This window comes from Hemicordylus capensis, chromosome 3 (assembly GCF_027244095.1).
Source record: "Hemicordylus capensis ecotype Gifberg chromosome 3, rHemCap1.1.pri, whole genome shotgun sequence".
NCBI classification, from domain to species: Eukaryota; Metazoa; Chordata; class Lepidosauria; order Squamata; family Cordylidae; genus Hemicordylus; species Hemicordylus capensis.
In genome coordinates this window covers 267,545,898-267,571,705 of record NC_069659.1, presented here as the reverse complement: position 1 = coordinate 267,571,705, position 25,808 = coordinate 267,545,898, and the positions used below count along the sequence as shown (strand labels likewise).

The window sequence follows — 25,808 nt, the reverse complement described above, 5'->3', positions numbered from 1 at the left end:
ATGGACCCCCCTCTCTGAAGTGCAGCTCATGAAGTAAAGAAATCTTGAATGAGGCTGAATAGTGGTAATAAAAAGCATATATATATCCCCTATGTGCCACAATAGAACATCATCCTAAATTATCTTTTAAAAGGTTTTGTAAAGTGTGGACGATGCAAGTCATTTAATGGTACTAGAGAAAGACATGCTGTTCTGGTAGCTCTAGGTCTTAACACTCACATCAATTTCAGAGGATGAATACACTGAAGGAAGCCCGGGTGGGTGCGTGGCTGGGGGAGTCAGTCATGTGACTTGCCTCTGGGGGCCCCCCAAGGCAGTGGGCCCCCAGACAACTGTCTCCCCTTGCCCTATTATAGTTACGCCCCTGACCAGAACCCATGGGCTAAAACCATGGTCACACCAATGAGCCCATCCCCTTACTGCCCACAGGCATGAAGGAAGCATTAGCAACTGGAGACTAAGGATAATATCCTTCACCACTCCCCAAGGTGGAATAGCAGTTTCTGCCCCCAACACAACACCAACTCACTTTCCAAGCCAAATAGCAAGAGAGAGAGAGAGAGAGAGAGAGAGAGAGAGAGAGAGTGTGTGTGTGTGTGTGTGTGTGTGTGTGTGTGTGTGTGTGTGTGTGTGTGTAACAGGGGCTGCAGCGCCAGGCCTTGTTAACACGCTCTGGGAGCGGAGCTTGCCTGACCTCTCCATCAAAGCGAGCTACTAGCCGGGAAGGTAAGCGCGGGCGACACAGGAAGGGGGCAAACCATACAGCCCGCTCGCCCTGATGCGGGCCAGAGCTGGAGGCGTCACTCACAGAACTTGGAGGCCGAGGGGTTGATGTTGAGGTTGATGCTGGCAGCGGCCCCTCCCTTGCCCCGTGCCGGTTCACAGCCCTTCCCTTGCCCGCTGGGGGCCTCGGACATAATCTGGATCTCAAGCTCCTCCTGGGCGGCCAACGAGTCCCTGTGCCTGTGGGGCTCCCCGGGGGAAAGCGGCGGCGGGTGCTGCCCGTAGACCCCTCCTCCTCCTCCCCCCACAGCCGCTTCCGTCGCCGCTTCCCAGTTGTTGTGGTTCTGGTCGTCCATTAAGGCCTCGTAGCTGCTGCTGCGGCTGCTGATGCTGCCGCCGCCGCCCCCCTCACCCCCCTCCTCCTCCTCCATGCTCTCCTCCTCCATCCCGACAGGCCTGGAGGGGCCCGCTCTGCCCGGGCCGGGAGGGGGAGAGAGCGAGGGGGCTGTCACAATCGCCGGCCTTCCATCGCCCAGCAGCAGGCGTCTCGTCTCCGGGCTACAGCGAGCGACAGCGCCCGAGCGCCGAGGGGAAGGCTACCGGAAGCGGATTCAGGCGTCTGCCGTAAAGCAACCGCCGTGGAGCTACTCGGAAACCTACTTCCGGCGTGGTCTCTACACTCTTGTCGAAGGGAATTGTGGGAATGGTAGTTTTAAAGCCTCTTCCTGTCTGCCGGCAGGGGGCAGGCTGCTTAATAAAACATCGCCATGACGGGATATTGGTTTTAACAACTAACATCAAACAAATAAGGATTTCTCGAAAACGGGAAGAGGGAAGATGCTAAACTGATTACCAGGCCGGATTGCTAGTTTTCCTTGTTCACCCGTTAGAGCCCACGTTCAGTGCTCAGACTGCTCATAATTTCAAGATAATTAAGCTATAATAGAATGTGGGTTATTTTAAAAAAGCAAAAATCACCTAGTGTGGAAGTATCAAGACATTTTTGGAAACATCTCCATCTAGTGGTGTGAGATTTCCATGCGTCACATTAGACATCAAATTGTAAATTTAAAATCAAAATAATAAAAGGGTTGTTTTATTTAAGCAAACAACACCAGATGAAAATCCCTCCAAACCCCCAAAGACATCTGGGATTTTAGAAGCGTTTCAGTTTTCCTAGCATCACATGTCCCTAACTGTGTAGACAGCAGCATTCAAATTGTCAGATGCAGATTATTTAGATGCTTGCATGCACTGGTTCCTTCTGAGTTTCTTTCTCCAATGTGTTGGACCTGAATTCAAATTCCTGTTCACCAGGTTCTCTGGAATGGCCTTAGGTACATCAATATATCTCTGCAACCCGTCAGTCAATTGTGAATAATAATTATGTATCTCAGAAGAATGTTTTGAAAATAAATGAGATAACGTTAATGAAAGCTTTGCACACTAACTGTATCCCATATTCATAGCAGTAGTAGAAGTCATCTCACTTTGTTCACATCACACCATGCACACAGATGGCATAATAATAATGTCCCCCTGAAGAATAAATCCAATTGAACACAAGGTAGCTTACTTCTGAATAAACATGCACAAAATTGGACAGCACAAGTGCTTCAGTAATCATTATTTTATTTATATTTATTTTTATTGTTAAATTTCTATACTGTCATTAAAACAGTCTTGAGGCAGTGCACACAAAACTTAAAAGACTACAAAAATTACATAATTAAAATATTAATAAGAGTATAAAAATACAGATCTGATTAAAAAAATTTAAAACAAGCAAAATATAACTATAAAAAGATACAAAGCAGCAGCAATAGAAACAATCATATAAAAGCCTGGGTAAAAAGCCAAGATTTCACACTTTCTAAAAATTTGATGGAGACTGAGGAGCAGATGCCCACTGGGAGAGCATTCCAGAGTCTGAGAGCAACAATTGAGAAGGCCCTGTCCCGTGTACATGACAGCTGAGCCTCCCTCATTGTCAGCACCTGGCAGAGCCCCGGATGACCTCATCAAGCGGGCAGCAATCTTTGGGAGGAGGCAGTCCAGGGCCCAAACTGTTAAGGGTTTTAAAGGTCAAAACCAGCACCTTGAATTGGACCCAGAAACAAGGTGGCAACCAGTGCAGCTCTTTCAAAACGGGAGTGATGTGATCCCAACGGGCAGCTCTAGATAAAATCCTAGCTGCCACATTTTGCACTAGCTGCAGTTTCCAAATATTCTTCAAGGGCAGTCACACATAGAGCGCATTACAGTAATCCAGTTGTGATGTGACTAAGGCATGGTAATTGTGGCCAGATCTGCCTTCTCAAGAAAGAGATGCACCTGGCACACTAGCCAAAGCCGTGCAAAGGCTGTTGGGGTTTGTGATTACTTAGTAAAGTGCCAAAAGAAGCTACCCACTCCAGTTGCAAAGTAGAGTGCTGAGTTTAGTTGTTGCAGTCATTTAAAGAACATGTATGGAGATTGTTGTACAATCTAAACTAAATAGATTTATTGGTGAAGTACATTTGAGATAGAAAAAACCTAGTCCTATCACCTACATAATGAATAGGTAGGGAGAGAGAGATGTTTCCATCTTCTCTCTAAGAGGAAAGGAAGAGGACTGAAGAGTCAAGGCAGGGGTCATACAGTAGAGGCAGGCAGGGACAGGTAAGGAGACTTTCACTAGCTACCTCTGCTCCCAGTGCCCCTAGTGGTCATTAGGATAGTTGGTGCAAAAGGTCATTGCACTGAAACTCCATCTCCAACAAAGGCGCCCCTGGATACCACCTCCACCTAAGCTTCCAAAAGCAGAGTTGGGTCCAGCAATACCCCCAAGCTGTGCATTTGCTCTTTCCAGGAGAGTGCAACCTCATCCAGAACTGGTAGAATCTCCTCAACCCGAGTGGCTCACCTACTGACCAACATTACCTCCGTCTTGTCAGGATTCAATCTTAGTTTATTAGTCCACATCCAACTCATCACAGCCTCCAACCCCTGATTCAGAACATCCACTGTCTCCCTAGGATAAGGTGACAAAGAGAAATAGAGCTGAGTGTCATCTGCATATTGCTGACAACTCAGTCCAACCCTCCTGATGACCTCTCCCAGTGGTTTCATGTAGATGTTACGGTACTGGGAACTAAACCGAACCCTGCAGCCATGGAGCTGAGCAGTAGTCCCCCAGCACCACTTTCTGGACCCTTCCCCCAAGAAAGGACCGAAGCCACTCCAGTACCTCCAATTCCTATATTCGAGAGGCGGTCCAGAAAAATACCATGGTTGATGGTATGGAATGCCGCTGAGAGGACCAGCAGAACCAACAGGGATGCTTTCCCCCTGTCTAGCTCTCAGTATAGATCATCCACTAGAGCAACCAAGGCAGTTTAAGTCCCATATCCAGGGCGGAATCCAGACTGCAAAGGGTCTAGATAATTCATATCATCCATATCTCTGCAATTGGGACATCAATTGGGATATCACTCTATCATCTTGCCCAAAAAGGGAAGGTTAGAGACAAATCTATAGTTATCCAGGTTGGATGGATCAAGGGAGGGTTTTTTAAATAATGGTCTTACTATCGCCTCCTTGAGGCATGATTGCATCCTGCGCTCCCTTAATTAAACATTAATAATCAACCACCTGCCTGTACCCTCCCTGGAAGATTTTATTAGCCATGAAGGGCAAGGGTCAAAAGCGCACGATGTTGCCTGCACACTGCCAAGGATCTTGTCCACATCCTCAGGCTGTACTAACTGAAAAGAATCCAATACAATAGGCCCAGATGGTACTGAAGACACGTCTGCTGGAACTGCCAAAACTCTGGAGTCCAAGTCAGCATGGATGCAAGTGACTTTATCTGCAAAGTGACATGCAAACTGATCACAATGGGCTGTAGATTATTCCTCCCCCATTACCTGGGGGGATGTGTGGAGCAATGTCTTTGCTACACAAAACAGCTCCTCTGGTCTGGACTGAGCAGATGCAATGGAGGCAGAGAAAAAGTGTTTCTTCGCCGCCCCCACCGCCACAGCATAGTCCCCAAAATGGGCTCTAGCCCATGTTTGATCGAATTTGTCACGACTCTTCCTCCAGCATCATTCCAGCTGTTTCCCGAGTTGTTTCATCACCCTAAGCTCCAAGGAAGACCAAGGAGTAGAATGGGCTCCACCAAGCCAGAGAGGGCTTTTAGGAACAACCATGTCAACAGCCCAGGCTGTTTCCCTGTTCCAGAGGTTCACCAGCTCTGGTGAAACTCCTCGAGGGCTATCTGGAAACCGAGCGGATCCATAAGTCTCTACGGGCGGACCATTCTAATCAGTCCATCACCCCTGCAGAGGGCAGATGGAGGAGTCAAACTAAACTGGTGATATGTCCATGACAAGAGAATTATCTCAGGTTCCCTCACCTCCAGATCATTTATTCCCCGATCGGCAAAAACCAGATCCAGAGCATATCCTGCCATGTGGGTAGGGCCAGATACCAACTTAGATGGGCCCATGGTTGCCACAGAGGCCATGAAATCCTGAGCTGCTATTACTGTGGGGCGGGAGGTCAGCATGGACATTGAAATCCCCCAAGACAATAAGCTTGGGGGAACCCAAAGCCACCTCCAAGACCAGCCCCGCCAGCTCAGGTAGGGCGACTGAAGTGCAGTGGGGTGGTTGGTACACCAACAGAATCCCCAACCTATTTCGGAGGCCAACCCTCAAGGACAAACACTTGAAATGCTAAGATTGCCTAAATGGGCAACTGGATAGGGGAAAAGTCTCATGATAGATGACCACAACGCCCCCTCCCCGACCCTCTGGGTGGGGCTGCTGCAGGATCAAGAAACCTGGAGGACAGAGCTGAGAGAGACCAACCCCACCCAGCTCATCCATCCATTGCTTTAATTTTTAAAGCAATTATTCTTGGTTTCTAACCGGCAATGCACAAAAAGTCACAGCAAGAGTCACAAGCCCTTTGTAATCTCAAACCCCGCTCTAAGGAATGTTTGAGCAGTTTATAGGTTTTTGTTAGAAGTTGACAATATCAGATTTTATGTGAAAACATTTTTTTTAGTTTTCATGATGGCTATTAAATAATTTACTGCATTATTCCTTTCACAATAATAAGACACAATGAAGCAAGTAAAAAAAGAAGCACCAAATCATCTTAACTATTATCATTTCAGAGTCAGTTCAAATTTTCACAAGAATTTCAAGGTAAGGGTAGGAATTTCAGGAATGAAATAAGGAAGTTATGTTTCTGTCCACCAACTGTTTGGCATCTGCCATAGCCATGGGAATGATATACAAATGATATGTGGCTCTTTATATAACTCCAGTGTGGTCCCTCGGTGCAATACAATGTCCTCATCCCATGGCTGCAAGCCAAGAGATGAAAAAGCATTAATTCCTTCAGGCTGCTGTATAATAATATTGTCATAATACCACTGACTTCTGCAATATCACATACAGTAGTACACAATCTAGGGAGCGGATGGGGGAGGTTAGAAGGATCAGTGCACTAATGGATCAAATGCTCTTGCAAACTCTGGTAAATGTGCAGCCTCATGAAAGCAGTGACATCACATTCTGCTACCACTTTTGTTAGCAATGAATCTACAAAATAGTACATCTGAAGGGCCCATTAATTTGCTGCTTCTCTTGTGGTTAGCCTTTGTTGACTTACTACTATCTCTGGCTGGAGCAAGGGAAAAAGAAACAGAGGATTAATTTATTGCCTTTGTCTGGTGTTACACATCACTGCTCTCTTGGTACACCAGGTGGTTTGCTGTTTTTAGCATCACTGGAGACCATTAGGATGGATATAAAATTCTGGAACCTCAATCAAGAAGCCATTTCTAACACAGGCTTTGCAATTTCTAGTCACTGCAAAGCCCCATATGTGAATCTGCACATCATTCTTGACAGCTATTGAGAAGCATTTTATGTGATTCACCTGCAGGAAAAGCAATCTCACCACCATACTGCCTACCTGGCTGTCAGTCTCAGTGTTACTATTGTCAGGTGTTAAAATTGCTAGACAAAAGGAACACCAAGATGGAGCTTTTCCTCTTCTTCTGCATCCTGGTTTTTAGGAAATTCTTTCATTCACAGTCCTCAAATCAATCAATCAGTCAAGAGCTGTCAAGATTCTCAAAATAATGATGTTGATGTAGAAAACAAGAAATGTTAAAATATAACACATTGAGTCTTTATATAAATTATGTCTCCAGGTTTGTCAGTCATTGGGACACAGAGATACTACATGCTGACATATGGAGAACTAGAAGCTTTAAAAAGCAAGGGTCAGAAAAGAATGATGGGCAGCCCAATCCTATGCTTGTATGTTTGTTTTTAAGTAAACCACTGAGATTGATGGGTCTCAATAAGTGTGTTTTGGAGCGTGCAACATGTTGTATATTGCAGTTTTCTTTCTTTCTTTCTTTCTTTGTTAAATCATCCTGACCTCCCAACATATGAAGCTGGCTGATGGTAGAAACCTATAAAAACCAAACACCGGTAACAGGGAATTAGAAAAAGATAATATCATTCAGACAAATCCAGGGGAAAAACAATAATCTGTACCTGGCACCTAAAGGATAGGTGATAGGTGAATATGTCTGGAATCCAGATAGTCTGCTGGTCCAAAGTCAGGGTGCTACAAAAAAAAAGGCCCTGTCCCCAGAGGTGCACTAAGTAATTTTGGAGCCTGGACCTAAAGGCCTTTGGAGGGTCCCCCCACCCTCTGAAGGCCTCCCCTCCAGCTGCAAGTTAAGCATCATCCCCCTATACACACACACACACACACACACACACACACACACACACACACACCATGACAAACACAGTATTTTTAACACGTGAGGTATATTTCTGCAAATATTAAGTAGCAGAAACATTTCAACACACAACTTAACATATTCCCATTCCACATTTTCTTTTCCCACTCCCCTCCCCCCATGTCAATAAAGCACCCACCACAGATCATAATTAATTTTTGGTTTTAACTGTTAATTGATTTTAATTGTTTTTATTTTAATGTAAACCACCCCGAGCCAGCTTTGGAAGGTTAGTATAGAAATCAAATAAATAAATAAATAAATAAATAAATAAATAAATAAATAAATAAATAAATAAATAAAGTATGGCTGCCCAGCTCAGTGCAGACCAGCAGCAACCATACCACCCAGGACAGTCTAAAGAGGATTTGGGGTGGCCCAGGGGGTGTGGAGGCCCTGGACTTTGGCCCCAAAGTCTAGGGGTAAGAGTGCCACTGCATGTCCCCATCCCCTAACCTCTGAAGATAGAGACTCCCAGAGGGTAGACCTCGAATCATGATCTGAATGAATGGACAGGCTCATATGGGACGTGATCCTTCTCCATGTCAGTCACAGCCTGAGAATGTTCTGATCATCTGGTCGGTGAGCTACCCTGCTCCCAGAACCCAGCTTATAAAATCCAATGCTAAAGTTTCACGGCTGATGCAAGGAGACTTCTTCATTTTGGTCCTGGTCCTATTATCAGCACAGTTGTGCAAGAATCAATCATTACACCAGTGTGGTAGGCTTTGAGGAGGGCAAATTCCCTTCAACCTGCTTTTGAAGCGAACAACCATGTACTGTAGGCTGACACAAATGCATGCCAACAAAAAGCAGAAGTAATGGAGGGCAGAGAGAGTTTCCTGGCCAGCGGGATAGAGCCTTGCTGCTTTAGATGAGGAATTTACTGCCATAGACTGGGCTGCCAAATTGGTGGGATGTGGCGCCTGTTCTAAGTCTAGAACTACTCTTTAGGCCGCTTCTGTTCTGTCCTCTATGTTCATTCTGTGTGACAGACTTGTAAATAGCTAACCAAAAAGATACCACCAGGGTTCTCCCACCACTAAAGGGATCTGGCTCTACAATTTTGCCACAAGGCCGGGAAAAGGCAGCAATCTTGCTTTTCATGTCGCACATCAGAAATGGACTCATTGTGTAAGTTTGAGCCAAACAAGATTATGGTTTTCAGATGGAAAATACTTGGGGAATCTCATTACTCAAGGGTTATTCTGAGTAGAGATTTTAAAGGAAAAAGGGGTCAAGAAGACACCCACTAGATTTACATCATAATTTAAAAGAGATTTGAGGAGAATAATAATAATACTGGCTGACATTCTGACTAAAACAGCAGCAGCACGCTGAAAAGACATCCCTGTGCTGCCGAAGGCTTCCAGAATTCCACTGTACGGAGCATGCAGGGTAGAGAGCAAATTTTGCTGCACTTTGCTTCTCCTAGAACTGCCCTCTGAAAATATGGCACCCTGAGGACTGCACCCTCTGAAAATATGCCCCTGAGGTCTGCATGACCCTTGGGACATATTTTCAGAGGGTGCAGGAAGCTTCCAGGGAAAGCAGGAATCCGTGAAAATTGTCCCTGTTCTCTGCAGCATGGGAGCATCTTCATAGTGTGTTGCTGAGTAAGCACACCAACCAATAAGCATAAGAATATACTGTTCTTCATTAAAAAGGTTTAAATGACATTTAAATACCAGTGGTTTAAATACCACCGCCCATTCTAAGTCAGTTTCTTGGTTAATCTTTTCTTTCTTTCTCTTTCTTTCTTTCTTTCTTTCTTTCTTTCTTTCTTTCTTTCGGTTGTCAGCACTTTGGGGACAGGGAGCCATTTTATTTTATTTATTTATTTATCTTTCTCTATCTATGTAAACTGCTTTGGGAACTTTTGTTGAAAAGCAGTATATAAATATTTGTAGTAGTAGTAGTACATCAGTGGTAGTAGTTCATCTATCTCAGTATCATCTGTACTGACTGCCAGTGACTGGCCAGGATTTCAGACAAGATCTTTCTCAGCCCTACCTGGAAATGTCCAGAATTGAACTTGGGACCTTCTGCATGCAAAGCAAATGCTCTGCCACTAGGCTATGGTCTTCCCCCACATTACTCTGTAGGCTCTTTTTTATTTTTGTACTTTTTGTTTCTGAAGTTATCCCCACCCTCATAAAGTCATATCTGAGAAATATGCACTCTACACTGAAACACATCATCATCATCATCATCATCATCATCATCATAACAACAACAACAATAACAATAACAACCACCGCGCCAGGTGCTGGAGTCCCTGGACATCTGGTGGCAAGTGGGCAACAGGACTCAGGATCTTCAGTTGAGCAACCAGGGCTGAAGACAGCAAAGTTACTGGAAGAAACGTCGCTTAACCGAAAAAAATATACGAAAAATGCCAACAAAGAAATAATGATCTGCTACTACAAGTCTAGTCCAACTAGAAGAGGTTATTTAAAAAGAATGTACCAAATTTGGAAAGAGAAGCATCCAGATACAGAAATAACAGAACAAAGGCTAGCAGACCAGAGAAGATTCCTAATAAGAAATAAAGTATTCACAGGAGTTGAGCTGGAAGAACTGCAAAGAGCAACACAGGCTCAAGATAGGGAAGAAGAATTACCACCAACTGAAGAAGTTGCTCAGGCGCAGGTGGAGGAGGTTTTGGAAATAGAGGATGCCACTGTTGCTGAACTGCTTCAAAATCAAAACCAGGCAACCGCCCCTTCGCCTTCACCTCAAAAACCCAAATGCCATTTAACAGGAAAGCAACAAGAACTAAAGCAAAAAATAACTGAGCACATGAACCAAGCAAACACCAGGGTTCGACTTCCAGCTCTAAAAACAGTTGCCAAAAAACAACTTGCTCAGGTATTAAAAGATGTCAATGCTGCACTTGCAGAAATAACAACCAATAATTTGCAAGAAACAAACCAACTAATGTACAGTGCAGCAACAATAACAACACAAGAGCTCGGATATAAGATCAGTGGACCTGTCAAAAAAGAAAGTAGTACATCACCTAAATGGAAGATTAGATTAGAAAATAAAATCTCCAGGCTTAGATCAGATGCTAGTAAATTGAAAGATATTTATTTATTTTATTTATTTTTACATTTCTATACCGCCTTTCGTTAAAAGAAAACCCCAAGGCGGTTTACAAAAATTAAAACATACGATAAAAGCAATAAAAACATCAAGCAATAAAAACATCAAGCTAAAAACATATAAAACAAGCATAAAAACAAGACAACAGATAACAGATAAACAGATAAAAACACAGAGAAGCCACAGTAAAAACGATTATGCAAAAGCCTGGGTAAAAAGCCAAGTCTTTAAAAGCTTTCTAAAAGCCATGATGGAGTCTGAGGAACAAATGGCCACTGAGAGAGCATTCCAGAGTCTAGGGGCAGCAACAGAGAAGGCCCTGTCCCGAGTGCATGAAAGCCGGGCCTCCCTCATTGTCGGCATCCGGATCAGGGCCCCCTCAGATGTCCTTGTCAAGCGGGCAGCAACCCTTGGGAGCAGGCGGTCCCTCAAATACCCCGGGCCCAAACCGTTAAGGGCTTTAAAGTTCAAAACCAGCACCTTGAATTGGACCCGGAAACGAACCGGCAGCCAGTGCAGCTCTTTCAAAATGGGGGTGATATGTTCCCGACGAGCAGCGATGGATAACACCCTCGCTGCTGTGTTTTGCACTAGCTGCAGTTTCCGGATACTCTTCTAGGGCAGCCCCACGTAGAGCGCGTTACAGTAATCCAGCCGCGACGTGACTAAGGCGTGGGTAACCGTGGCCAGATCTGCCTTCTCGAGAAAGGGACGCAGCTGGCGCACCAGCCAAAGCCGTGCAAAGGCACCCCTGGCCACCGTCTCCACCTGAGCTTCCAAAAGCAGAGCCGGGTCCAGTAGTACCCCCAAGCTGCGTACTTGCTCCTTCAAGGGGAGTACAACCCCATCCAGAACCGGTAAAATCTCCTCATCCCGATTGGCTCTCCTACTGACCAACAGTACCTCCTTCTTATCCGGATTCAATTTCAGTTTGTTAGCCCACATCCAACCCATCACGGCCTCCAGCCCCCGATTCAGGACATCCACCGCCTCCCTAGGATCAGATGATAAGGAGAGATAGAGCTGAGTGTCATCCGCATATTGCTGACAACTCAGTCCAAGTCCCCAGATGACCTCTCCCAGCAGCTTCATGTAGATATTAAACAGCATGGGGGACAAGACCAATCCCTGCAGGACCCCACAGGCCAACGGCCACGTTCTTGAAGCAAGATCAAGAACCTGGAAGAGAAAGAACTTTACAAATACTTGGGCATTCTCCAGGCTGATAACATCGCACACACTGAAGTTAAAAGAAAAATTGGAAGTGAATACATCAGGAGAGTTAGAAAAATCCTCAAGTCCAAACTCAATGGTGGGAACACTATACAAGCCATAAACACCTGGGCTATACCTGTTATCAGATACACTGCAGGAATAATAGACTGGACCCAGGCAGAGCTAGAGACGCTAGATCGTAAGACCAGGAAAATCATGACCATCAATCATGCTCTGCACCCCTGCAGTGATGTCGATAGGCTATACCTCCCTCGCAGCTCAGGTGGAAGAGGAATGCTGCAAATCCATCAAACAGTAGAGGAGGCGAAAAGAGGCCTTGGAGAATATATCAAGGACAGTGAAGAAGATGCACTTCTAATGGTCAATAATGCGAAACTATTCAACACCAATGAAACAAAGCAGGCCTACAAGAAAGAACAAGTCAAGAACCGAGCAGAAAAATGGAAAAATAAGCCACTGCGTGGTCAATATTTGCATAATATAAGTGGAAAATCAGATATCAGCAAGACCTGGCAATGGCTTAAGAAGGGCAACTTGAAGAAAGAAACAGAGGGTTTAATACTGGCTGCACAAGAACAGGCACTAAGAACAAATGCAATAAGAGCAAAAGTCAAAAAATCCACAACAAACAGCTAGTGCCGCCTTTGTAAAGAAGCAGATCAAACCGTGGACCACCTAATCAGCTGTTGTAAAAAGATCGCACAGACTGACTACAAACAAAGGCATGACAAAGTAGCAGGGATGATACACTGGAACATCTGCAAAAAATACAAGCTACCTGTAGCCAAAAAGAAGAAAAAGAAATAGAAAAAATCACCAAATACAAAGATCTACAAATCGAAATTGAAAGGCTGTGGCAGAAAAAGACCAAAATAATTCCAAAATAATCTGCGACGATATCTATAACAATTGACAATAAAATTCAGCCATCCCAGGTCCTTGGGAAGGACTCGATGTCTGGATAAAACAAACCAGTCAATAACATCTTTCTGACTGTGTAAACAAGAAATAATAATAATAATAATAATAATAATAATAATAATAATAATAATAATAAGAAGAAGAAGAAGAAGAAGAAGAACTTCAACTGCAAAAAAAATACAAGCTACCTGTAGCCAAAGATTGGTGGTACCATAAAATTGAAAAAGTTGTCGAAAATGAAGATGCAAAAATATTATGAGAATTCCAACTACAAACAGACAAACATCTGCCACACAATACACCAGATATAACTCAAAATAATCGACATAGCAATACCAGGGGATAGCAGAATAGAAGAAAAAGAAATAGAAAAAAATCACAAATTACAAAGATCTACAAATTGAAATTGAAAGGCTGTGGCAGAAGAAGACCAGAGTAATCCCAGTGGTAATTGGCGCCCTAGGTGCAATTCCAAAACAACTTGAAGAGCACCTCAACAGCATAGGGGCCACAGAAATCACCATCAGCCAATTACAAAAAGCAACTTTACTGGGAACAGCCTATATTCTGCAACAATATCGATAATAATAACAGCAACAACACTGATAATAAAATTCAGCCATCCCATGTCCTTGGGAAGGACTTGGTGTCTGGATAAAACAAACCAGTCAATAACACCTGTCTGACTGTGAGAAGCAGCAGCAGCAGCTATATTGTTTTTTTGTTTGCTATTCACCCCAAAGTGGGAAAAAGTAAACCAGTTTCATCATGCTATATGAACCATTCCACTAATGTAGCTTGCCTGGAAATTCCATTTTGATCCCACCCACTGACAGCCAACTGTGACAAAACAGGGGTTACTGCATCTTTCCTGGGATCTATCCTCAATAGAGGATAATTCTCCGCAATCTCAATAGAGGATAATTCTCCGCAATCTATCCTCCGCAATCTAGGAGCACACCACTCCTTTGAGGTAGGCCTGGTATCAGCTGGTTGATTAATGGATTAAGTGCCGTCAAGTCGGTATTGACTCTTAGCGACGACATAGACAGATTCTCTCCAGGATGATCTGTCTTCAACTTGGACTTTAAGGTCTCTCAGTGGTGCATTCATTGCTTTTGTAATCGAGTCCATCCATCTTGTTGCTGGTCGTCCTCTTCTTCTCTTTCCTTCAACTTTCCCCAGCATTATGGACTTCTCAAGGGAGCTGGGTCTTCACATAATGTGTCCAAAGTATGATCGTTTCATCCTGGTCATTTGTGCCTTAAGTGAACATTCTGGATTGATTTGTTCTATGAGCCATTGGTTTGTTTTCCTGGCTGTCCATTGTATCCGCAAAAGTCTTCTCCAACATCAAAGTTCAAAAGCATCAATGCTTTTTCTATCTTGCTTCTTCAAATTCCATCTTTCGCATCCATAGAGTGTCACGGGGAAAACCATTGTCCAAACAATTCTAATCTTTGTAGATATAGACACATCACGACATCTAAATATCCTTTCCAAAGCCTTCATTGCAACCCTACCAAGTGCTAGTCTGAAGCATATTTCTTGACTGCTGCATCCTTTACTGTTGATGGTCGATCCTAAAAGGCAGAAGCTATCCACAACTTCAATGTCTTCATTGTCAATTCTGAGGCTGGTTGCTTTACCTGTTGTCATTAGTTTAGTCTTCTTGACATTTAATTGTAGTCCCATTTTTTCACTGTGCTGAGCTGGTTATCTATTGTGAAAAAGGGTTTAGGCCTGTAGCTTGATGGCCCTGTCCCTTCAATGACAAAAACATGGATTGTCCTCATTCAGTAACAAAAGGGAGAGATGTCTCCCATTCAGAGAACTCAGGAAGTATCAGGCAAGATTTGAGTTTCGTCACAATAACTATATGGGGTTGCTGGATATACAATACTAGGTTTATGTTGATTTTATGCTGTTATCTGTGGTTCTGTAGTAATCTCTTTTTGTTGGTTTTGTTTTACTTCTGTATACATTTTTATTACATTATCTTCTTATAAGTCATTTTCTTAACAAAAAGCTAAATATACATTTAAATAATAAACATCTGATTCAGAATTGAATTGATGTGTGCTTAAAAACATATATTCACTAATCAGAACATATCTCATCATCAGAACATATCTCATCATCATACCAGGCCATTTTTCACAAAGAGCTTTTAAAGCCCTTTAACTCGCATCTCCTCCAGAATGGAGGGTGTGTTCACATATTGGGCAGATTAACCCCGAAGTCCCTGTGAGCTATTGGTGAGCACTTCACACACGATTCGGGTTTTTCACTGCCCTTTAGAGTGTAGCCTGATTTATATCTAGGATTTAAAAAATCCACTTTTTGTATTGTTTTTGGGGGAGAACTTCAAGTTTGCAGCAAAACCTCATAGGGATATGCAAACAGGTTTGTGTTTTGTTCAAACTCGAACCAGTTCAGTTCAAAGGTTCAAATTCGAACCAAATCAGGCATTGTATTGGCAATGCCGATCCAAGTTGAAACCAATCAAGCCTAGTTCGGATCAAACCAGTTCAAACCAGTTCGAAGGCTTGAGCCTCCATTTTAGGTGCTATCCTACGTTTTGTGTCACTTGTGTTGCTTAATTTCATTTGCTGAGCTCATGCTTCCTGATTGGTGATGAGTCTGGCTCTCTGGTAGGCTCTGTAGTGGTGCCACTCCTTGAGAACTGGCACCCTATTGGCCAGTGGGGAAGGCAAAGGTGGGGACTCCAAAAGGAGGGAGTTTCAAGTTCTATTTAAAGGCAAGCCTCTGGCCTTGCAAAATCACTCTTGCTGCAGTTCTCCTTGGCTTGCTGAGTGCTGGCTGCTGCCGCCGCCGCTGTTGTTACCATTGAGAGTCTGCCTGCAGACTTGTGCTGTGTTTGTTCCCTTTAGTCCCTCCCACCTGTTTTTCTGCTTCTCCCCCCCCCACCATCCCCTCTGCTTTAAACCATTCCGCCCCCACCCTGGTGTGAATGTGTGTATGTTTCTGCTGTGCTGGTTTGTTGTTTTTTCTCAGAGTGAGTGAGTGACTGTCTCTCTCTCTCCCCTCTCCTGCTCTGGTCTGGGGGGGGGGAAGGTTCTTTGGCTTGAGAGGCCTCTCTGACCCATTTCCCTAACCCCCACTGTCCCCCCACCTTTTTAGCCTACTTTCCAGTAGGCTTATGAGATCACCTGGCATTCTGTGTGTCTGTGTGTCCCCCCACTATCAACTTTACAACGCCTCGACCAATATGAACTGAATTGGGCACAGTTGTAGGGACACATGGGGACACCTCAACAGCGTCATTTGTGATGATATCATCCACCTCGATCCAAGATGGCGGATGTGTAAACCTTTGAGGCACGAGTGGGCGAACTTGTGAACAGCTTAACTGATTTGAAGCAAATTTGCTACAGCTGTAGGGACATATAGGGATGCCCTAATGCTGTCGTGTGTGATGATGTCATCCACTCCAATTCAAATTGGCAGCTACGTGAACATCTGAGGCACAAGTAGGCTAATTTGTTGACTGCCTAACCCATTTGAACCAAATTGGGTACAGTTGCAGTGCGTGACACACAGGGACACCTCAGTGGCATAGTTTGTGATGATATCATCCACACCAGTTCAAGATGGGGGACGCATAAACTTTTGCAACACAAGTGGGCTAACTTTTGAACTGCTTAAGCAATTTGAACCTAATATGCTGCAGCTGTAGGGACACATAGGGATGCCCCAATGGTGTCGTTTGTGATTATGTCATCCACCCCTATCCAAGATGGTGGACGTTAGTGCAAGTGCACTAATTTGAGGACTGTCTAACCAATTTGAACCAAATTTGGTATTGTTGAACTGAGTGACACACAGGGACACCTCAATGGTGTAGTTTGTAATATCATTCACCCCAATCAAAGATGGCGGACGCATGAACTTTTGACGTGCAAGAGGTCTAACTTGTGGATCTCTATTTGAACCAAATTTAGTCCAGATGTAGAGACCGGGAAAAGAAAGTAGGCTGATTAGTTTTTACTAGAACAATTTGTTTGCTTCTGGGTGGACTGTTGGCTGCTGCTTTTAACTCTGGACAGAGTTGAGAAGAGTCCTCAGCTCAGCAGCTGCCAGTTGCTTTGTTTTATTTTGGGTTATTTGGGTGAGGGGGTTCTTGTTTTCTTGGGAGCAGGTGCTTTTCCTTTTTAACCTTTTTCTTGCTGTGCTTAGCATACCACCTGCTCCAGAGTACTCCAGCAGTACCTCCCTTCTGTCCTCTTTTCCCTCCCTTCCCCTGACCAGTGTGTGGAGCAGAAGATCTTCTGGCTGAAAGGAAGGTAAGTGGTCTCTTTTTGGTGCTCCCTTTGTCCCCTTTGGTTTTCCTTAAATGGGGCCTCCTTTCTTGTTTGGGTGTGCAGAGGTATATTTTCTGTATTGTTGTTGTTTTTTCTTTACAGGTTGTTTCTTGTTTTCACAGGTTGTTTCTCGTTTTCACAGGTTCCCCTCCTTAGTTGCCCCCCTTGAATTGTTATTGTATTGCATTGCATTGTGTTGTTGTGGGTGGGTAGATTTTTTTAAACCAGGTTTTTAAAAATAGGGTTTTTTGGATTCCCCCCTTAATTTTTTTTAAATTTTTATTTTAAAAGTTTTTTAAAGCCCACAGGATTTGGGAATGTCTGAGCGCCATGAGCATGGAGTCCCACAAATCCTCATTGGTGAGTTCTTTGCCCAAGGTGAGACAGTGGAGCGAAGGCTCTTCTATCCGTAGAAGCCTGCTGCCGCTGAGCCAGTTCCAGCACCAGTGGCTGGTCCATCAGGTGCACTGCCAGTGCTGCTCCTCCATGAGGAGCCTGGAGATGTGGGGGGCCCTCCTGCTTGGGAAACTGCTTCCATGGTGGGGGTGGAGGGCAGGGGCTTGACAGCTGGCAGTGCCGCCAGATTTTCCCTCCCTCTCATGGCCCCTCCAATGCTCCTCTCGCCACTCAGTGGACGCCCCCCTATTGATGCCCAGTTTGTGACAGAGTGCAGTCTGGGTCCTCCCAGTCTGGCTTTGAGGAGAAAGGGACTGCTGCAGAGGTGGAGTTGCCCCCTCCTCCAATGAAGCTGTGCCCTTTTTCTTCCTTGGGTGATGGCAGCAGGCAAGCACCAAAAGCCCCACTTGGTCTGATGTTACCCCAAAAGCCCAAGATGGTGTCTAGGACATCAGAGGCCACCCAGAGCAGCGATATTTGGTGGCATTTGGAGATCCCTCAAGATGTCCCATCCACTGCTCACTGTGTCCACTGCAGGACACAGGTCAGTTGGGGCAAGGATGTAAGCATCTGGGGACAACCTCTATGTGGTGACACATTCAACAGCGTCACGCGAATCTCCTTGACTCTGCTGGCAGCACTACTGCGCCTTGTATGCCTGTGACTAGCGATGACACAGGCCATGTGAAGGCTTCCATGAAGCAGGGCACGCTGCCAGTCAAGTGGTGGACATAGTCGTTGAGCAAGAAGCATCCCGGTCACGTGGACCATGTCTCCTCATTTGCCTCATTGGGGAGATGATGGCCACTGACGGTAGAGATGTGCAAACTGGTCCAGGGGTTCAATGGTTTGGTAGTTTGGTTTAGGGGTTCAGGGGCTTGGGGTCTAACCAACCCCCCCCCCAGTTCTGTCCGGACTGGAACCGAACCACCACCACCCCAACCAGTTCGCAAATTAAAAAAAATTTGGAATTTTTTTTTTTAACCTTCTCTCCCCTCCGGGGGAGTTCCTTGGGGCAGCGAGGGGGTGTGTGTGGAGGTTCCCCCTCCCCCTGCTGGCCTTCAAAATGCCCCCTTTGAGCCTTTTCGGCCCATTTTTTCAGCCCATTCGGGCCTTGCTAAAATGGTGCGGCGGCCAAAATGGTTGCCACCGTGCATGTGCAAATGGCCTCTGCAAGGTCTGGCATGGCCCAGGACCTTGCAGAGACCATTCACACATGTTTGGTGGCCATTCTTTTTAAATAAAAAAAATTAAAAATGGCCACCAAAGAAAATTGTCGCCGCTCGTTGCCTCTGGCTCCAGCGCGTCCTACACCAAATTTAGGCACAGGTGGGCCATCTTGCATGTGGAGACCTTGAATGTCAATCACACCAAGGAGGAGGTGGCAGCCATACTTGGATAGTGGATAGGTGAGTTGCCACACCTCACCCGGGGCTTCATTGTGACAGACAATGGTTCCAATGTCACGGCAATGGTAGAGTCAGTGTTGGAGTGTGTAAACATACGCTGTATGGCACACAGGCTCCACCTGCCTGTGGGGGATGCCTCTGGCCTCAAAGAGGCAAAGACGTTCAGGGAACAGAGCCGTCCCATGGTAGGTGCTGTTGCTGCCATGGCTGCACTTGTGGAGAAGTTCCACAAGATTGCAGCTCACTTCCACTGGAGTGAGAAGTCTAGGTGCCTGCTTTGCAAGCAGCAGCGTGACCATGGCCTACCCCAACACCTCATCCCTAAAGATATAGATACCCGGTGGAATTCCACATTCCTCTTGTTCCAGTGCCTGCTGGAGCAGAAGGTAGACCTTGATGACCTGGCGAGGAACGAGGCCTTGGGCGTGTGCAACCTATCCAATGCGGAGTGGAAGCTCCAAAGATCTTGAGTGGAGACACCACTCCTGCCCATGGCCCTGACCGTGGCTCTCCTCCTAGAGAAGCTGATGGGTGTACTCCAGACCTCACTGACCAAACCAGAGGGGTGTGTTCTGGCTGGAAGGCTGATGACTGGGGTTGTCAACAGGCTGGTCGATGAGTTGGGTGACAGGGAGGAGTATATCCAGTCTTGTCTCTGCAACCTGACCATCAAGGGCAATGTCGTTTGCGCGGATGACTTACCCAGGAAGAGGGACCTCTTGGTTGATAGAGTTAGGGAGGAGGAGGTCATTAGGACTGGCAGAGACTAGGAGGGTGGTGATGCGCAACCCACACCCAGCAGCAGCACTGCGGGCAGCCCTTCGACTCCTACCCCTTCCTTTTCACAGTCTAGCAGTGTGGCATTCCAGGCAGCAGTGCCAATGCAACCAGCACTTCCTCCTGCTAAATCAGCCCAGTGGTTTAAGCGGTTGTGTCTTGGTGCCTTGCCTGGTTTGCGGGAGGCTCGGCCTACTCGGTCCACCAGTGCTACGCAATGCATTGCCCAGTACTTGGAGAAACCTGTGGAGGAAGACCCCGAGATAGACTGTGTGTAGTTCTGGGCAACCCACCGCCAAGTCTGGCCGGAGCTGGCGGTGGTTGCTGCATGCCTCCTCTCCTGCCCGCCAACCAGCGTCCAGAACAAGCAAGTGTTTTCCTGTGTTGGTGATGTGGTAACATCCGCTCGGTCATGGTCTTCCCCAAGGTGAACCTCCCCCTGCTGGGCTACCCCAAGCTGGATGTTGAGCTGGAAGAGTGATTGGCCCATGGTCAAGCCATGGTGTTGGTCACCTTCCAAGCAACAGCGTCCACTCATCTCTCCCCTCCCCCCTTCCTTCTTCAGCCGTGCCATGTCACAGCATGCCCGCTAGTGCTGTGATATGACAACTGGACACACACCCCCACTGGCATAACCTGATGTTTAACAAGCCCCTGGTTCCATCTGAGCACAGCACTCGGGGGGGGGGGGGCTGCGTAGATTTGTATATATGTAGATTTGTTAGTATGTAAACTTTTGAATGTGTGCATAGGTGACTTGCGGGGGAGGCAGCGGCAGGGACTGTAAAATGTAGATTTGTAAAAATTTCAAACTGTAACGGTGTAAATATGTGCTTGTGTAGAAGTGCTCTGTGTGTGTGTGTGTGTGTACACGCACGTATGTGGAAGTTTCTGTTGTGTGGGTGTCACTAGAGGTTTCTTTCTTTTGTATAGATAGTGTTGTGGAAGCTTTGGTTTGTGTAGATAGTTGGTGTGTAAAAATCACAGGAGTGTCCAATTGTTTTGCAGTTTGGGTGGTACTTGGCACCACTGGCTGCCTACCATGCAACCCAGTTTTGTGCCCCTAGGTGCTCTGCACAGGGAATAATGGGCCACTTTGAGTCCCCATTATACTCTATGTAAAACTTTTTAGAACCAGTTCAAATTGGGTTGAACTGAACTGTGGGTGGGGGAGAGGTTTCCGAGCAAAACCAAAACCAAACTTACCCTTCCTGGTTTGAATTGGGTTCGAATTCGAACCAAACAGGCCAAGACAGTTTTGTGCACATCCCTAAAGCCTCGCAATAAACCTGCGATAAAGCTTGCTGTCTGGGAAAGCTCCTGATGATTCTAGACTGATCAATCATTACTAACTTACTTTTCATTAATTTCCATGAGACTTAGTCATGACTAGCTTAATCTGATTGCTGTCTATTATTTAATCATCAGAGGCGTAACTAGGGAAAACGGTGCCCGGGGCAAGCACTGAAATGGCGCCCCCCCACCGCACCCCCCACCATATTACATTATACATAGGTTTTTCCTCACAAGCGCCCGCCGCCGCCGCCAAGCCAGGCCACTGACTGGCCGCCAGGTGCCAGCAAAGCAATGGGGGGGGGGCGCAGGCGGCGTGGAAGGGACCGCTCGTGGGGAAGGGGGCACCGACGCGCTCCCTTGACTGCTGCAGTGCTGCTGCACTGAGCAGGAAACATTTGTATTAACAAAAAATTAATTTTTTAAAAAAAATTGGTCATGGCGGCGCCCCCCATGTGACCAGAAAAGATGGCGCCCGGGGCACGTGCCCCCCCTGCCCCCCCTATAGTTACGCCTCTGTTAATCATCATCATCATCATCATCACTTTCAATGTACATGTTACTTTAAATTATAGGATACAGTAGGAGAGATTCTTAGCCAAGGAGCTTACAATCAATGTTTAATCACAGAAGAGATAACAAAAGAAGGTGAGGAAATTGAGGCAATAGTAAACACTGGAAGATTATGCATTTATTTCAGTTACATAAACTTAGTATATTAAAGCATGAATTATAAGGACTTGGGCTAAAGGCTTCATGAAAAAGATTGGTTTTGACAAAGGACTTGAAAGAAGAAAAAGGAATATTACATCCACAGTGGTCTTCAGTTTGGAACAGGAGAACTTAGCCCGAAAAAGGACTATTCCAGAGTTAGCACTCTGATTCTAGAGAACACACTCCTGCTGCAGACTAAGGACAAACTGTGGATGCTACAGTGTGTGTGTGTGATTTGCCCCAAATGTTGTCCAAATATTGTTTCTATTTTGATTTGTGAGTATAGCATATGCAAATCTCCACATAGCAGAAGGAATATATAACCCTTAAAACACAGCAAATCTGTGGTTTTTGCAGGTAGTAAAAACTGAGCAATGTAGATTTGCCAGTATTTGTCAAAAGCTTTCTTTTCTGGCTAAAGTCATCTAAGATGATCAAGCCATCTAACTCTAAATGCATTAGTTTTCTCTCAAGGTTCCTTCATAACCTTGTGACTGTTTCACATCCAAAGAGGCTTATAAAGGGGGAAAATGTATTCCATTTCCCATTCACTGCTGACAGTAGTATTCCTGTTATTTTGCCACAGTGTGGAGAACCTGAAAATATGATTTTGATAAAAGTAAGCAGGGATGAAGATGAGAAGTGTAAGGCCTCAAAATGCATGTAGAAAACATGAGCGGATTATGAATTTGTTAAACACAGTGATTGACAAGGAAATTGTTCGTGAACGCATAATACAATTGAAAGCCTGGCTGTAAAGCAATATGAGTGATCTTGATTTGAAGTTAAGAGGATTAAAAGAGTGTAAATAATTCAAGTCCCAAGGGCTGCATTTAGAGATTATTTTTCCTTACAATTTATACATGCATCCACTCGGGGGAGTACTTTCAATTTGATATTCCTTTTCATGTGTATTTCCGCTCAGTGCTTCTTTCCCTGATCAGAATGTCAGCTTTCTATTCAGCAGAGAGAGGGAGATAAGACACAGCCAGAAAAGAAACTTAACAAATAAGAATTATAGGAACAGCCCTGGGGAGTGTTGCTGCCTCAAGAACTGCTAACAGTCTCTTCATAAACTAGAACAAGGAAAAAGAAAGCAGGGAGGCACAGCGGCCATTTAGCACATTATTTGAAAGCACAAAATTGAAGCTAAATGTGGCTGCCATTTCCCCTTGCCAACAGAACATAAGGGAGCCCCTACCCCACTGTACACATCAGATATGTATGCACATCCTATTAAAATTAAAATAAGTATGTGCATCTACTAACTGGCAAACAACAGCACCTTTTTAAATGATACAGGGCATAGTAATGTTGGCAGTGGCCCATGCCCATCCCCTCACTCACCTCCCTGCTTCCCTCTACCCACCTCTCCACCCCAAGATTACCTGCTGCCTCTGCAGCTGCCCTACCTCACTAAGCATGCAGTCCGCATGTGTTGCCAGCTGGCTAAGCTTAATCAGCAGTATGGACAGCTTAATGATGTCATGGCCCAGAAACCAGGCAGGTAAGAGGCCTTCAGTGACACTTGTTCTTAGAGGACCCAGGAGTGGCTTATGTTCTTAGAACATGCCCACCCAATTACAGTTATGCTAGTGAAATGGTGTCTGTCTTGCATTTAGCAGCGGGAAGCAACTGTCCTTATATAGCCCAGCATAGCCTCTCTCCATTGGTCACTGGTAGAATCTCCTTTGTGTCTGCTTGGTTTTTAGCCTACTTTTCAAAGCAAGAAGGCTTATGAGGCCATCATGTGTGTGTGTCTCCCACTCAGAGGTGCACCTAAGTAATTTGAGAGCCTGGACCCAAAGGCCTTTGAAGGCCCCCCCTTGCTTTGGAGGCCCCCACACCCCCCCACACACACCTTGACACATGCAGTATTTTTTACATGTGAGTTCTTGAGGGCACAAACAGCAACTGAACTCACAAGAATGTAAGGATATAAAACAGGTATATTTATGCAAATATGAATTAGCAGAAACATTTCAACACGCAACTTAACATATTCTCTCCCCACATATTTCTTTCTCCATGCCCCCCACCCCATCTCTAAAGCAGAGGTCACACTCAGCCGGCCAGTACAGTGGCAGGCCAGCCCCACCCAGGACAGAATAAGGAGGATTTGGAGGCCTCCAGGGGGTGTGGGGGCCCTGGACTTCAGCCCAGAAATCCAGGGGTAAGAGTACCTTTGCTCCCACTGATAACATTTGCATGAACAGTCTGATACAAACCAAATGCGCAGCACTTCCTAGGGGACCATGAGAGGGTTTTGGTTTTTTTGTTTTTTGTTTTTGTTTTGTTTTGTTTTTTGCTGATCTGCCATCTTGTTTCAAGAGGGTGGTCCCTCAGTGAGAAAGCAAAATCTCTTTGTAATTCTTGTGTTGACAGTCAGATACAAACCAAATAAAAAGTGTATGGGAGGGGGTCCTTCTAAGTTAAAAGAAGCAGAAAGTAGGATCAAATAGTTCTGCTTAGAACTACTTGTATTTATATTGTGAGCACTTTGCGGACAAGGAATCATAGCTTTTGCTATATAAACCACTTTGAAAAGATTGTTGAAAAGCAGTATATTAAACAATAAAATTATTGTCATTTTTCCTCACTATGGATATCACTGTGCACCAGAGGCGTAACAATAGGGGGGCAGGGGGGCACGTGCCCCGGGCACCATCGTTGCGGGTCACGTGGGGGGCACCGCCATGACCCCCACCGATTCAAAAAATTTTTTTTAGAAAAAAATATATTTTTTAATACAAATTTCTGTGGCTGAGCCGCAGCAGCAGTCAAGGGAGCGCGTTGGCGCCCCCTCCCCCATGAGCGGTCCCCCCCCCCATTGCTTAAATTTTGCTGGCCTGGCTGCTGGCTTGGCGGCGGGTGCCTTTCATGCTCACTGCTGCACATGCGTGCGGTGTGTCTCCAACGTCCTCCCAGCTCGGTTGCCTGCACCACGTGGAGTGGAGGAGAGGAGAGCGTTGTTGCTGGGGCTGGCTGGTGGGGCTGCAGCAGTCCTCTTCTTTGGTTCCCATCCCTGAGGCGTGGGTCGTTTCGAGTTGGAGCGCGCAGTGCCTGACTCGGAGGAGGCAGAAGCCGTGAGTGTCCGTGGGAGAGAAGGGGCTGGAGCGGACCGGGTGCTCGTTGTCGTTGGTGACACTCCAGGTGGGGTCTTCCTTCCTGCCCGAAAAGCCCCCCAGCCTGGCTGCTCCTCCTGCGGGACTCGGCAGCACAGCAAAGGCTCTTGGGGGCAGAGAGGGGCCTGCAGCTTCCTTCCTGCCGAGAGAAGAAGCTGCCGTGGCGGCGGCTTTGAACTGCTCAGGACTCACTCGACCAGAAATGGCGCGGCTTGCCATGTCAGTTATTGCCCGGCCGGCTCCAGGGCTGGGTCGGTGTGTGCGCGGTGCAGCTCCCAGCCTCTGAATGAGCGGCTTTTCCAGCTGAGAGCTCCCGGGCGCGGGGCCAACTTGCGCTCTCCTGCTGGCGGCAGCCTTGGCGGCGCTTCTCCTCCTGCTGTTGCTCCCGGGTCTGGAGCAGAGAGGGAAGGTGTGAGCGAGCGCAGGGACACGCACTCTCGGAGGCCTCGCAGTCCTCCACACGGGACTGTGTGTCAGACCAGGAAACCGGGAGCCAGATCCTGGTGACTCCTGGGCTGGGCGTGTTTGTGTGCGTGCGCAGCAGCAAATGGGTTTGCTCAGACTCGGAGCACGCACCGCGGCTTAACCTCAGTGCGGATGGAATCAGTGGCGTGGCTGGGTGGCTGCCTGGGGATTCCTGCACCTGCGCGCTGCTGAGCCTTCCGCACTGCTTGTTGTCTCCTAACAAACAGCATCCGAACCAACCAACCGCTACTACATGCCCCTCTCTGTGCCGACTCAGGCTCCTCCATGCCGACCCACCACGGGCCATGAAGGTGAGTGTGGATTCGGGCGAGGAATCGACTTGTCTGTGGCAAAACGGAGGTTTTCAGGGTTTCCATTCCCGGACACCTGCTTGGATGCGTGGGCACGGAGAGGGCTACATCTGCTGTAGCAGAAAACGTCTTTAAAGGCAGAGGATACAACTATCGTGGCAAGAGGTTCCGCAGGCTGGAGTCCC

General features: G+C 46.2%; 1 protein-coding gene across 1 annotated transcript in view; it reads right to left on the bottom strand.

Moving 5' to 3' along the window:
* The window catches only part of CACUL1 (CDK2 associated cullin domain 1), an 87,844-nt gene extending 86,449 nt beyond the window's left edge, over positions 1-1,395 (bottom strand). The window contains exon 1 of the mRNA XM_053310048.1: positions 809-1,395. Within this exon, the coding sequence (XP_053166023.1) occupies positions 809-1,169 (361 nt within the window). The 5' untranslated portion in view covers positions 1,170-1,395. The remainder of the gene's footprint in view (positions 1-808) is intronic.
* Between the last annotated feature and the right edge of the window lie 24,413 nt (positions 1,396-25,808).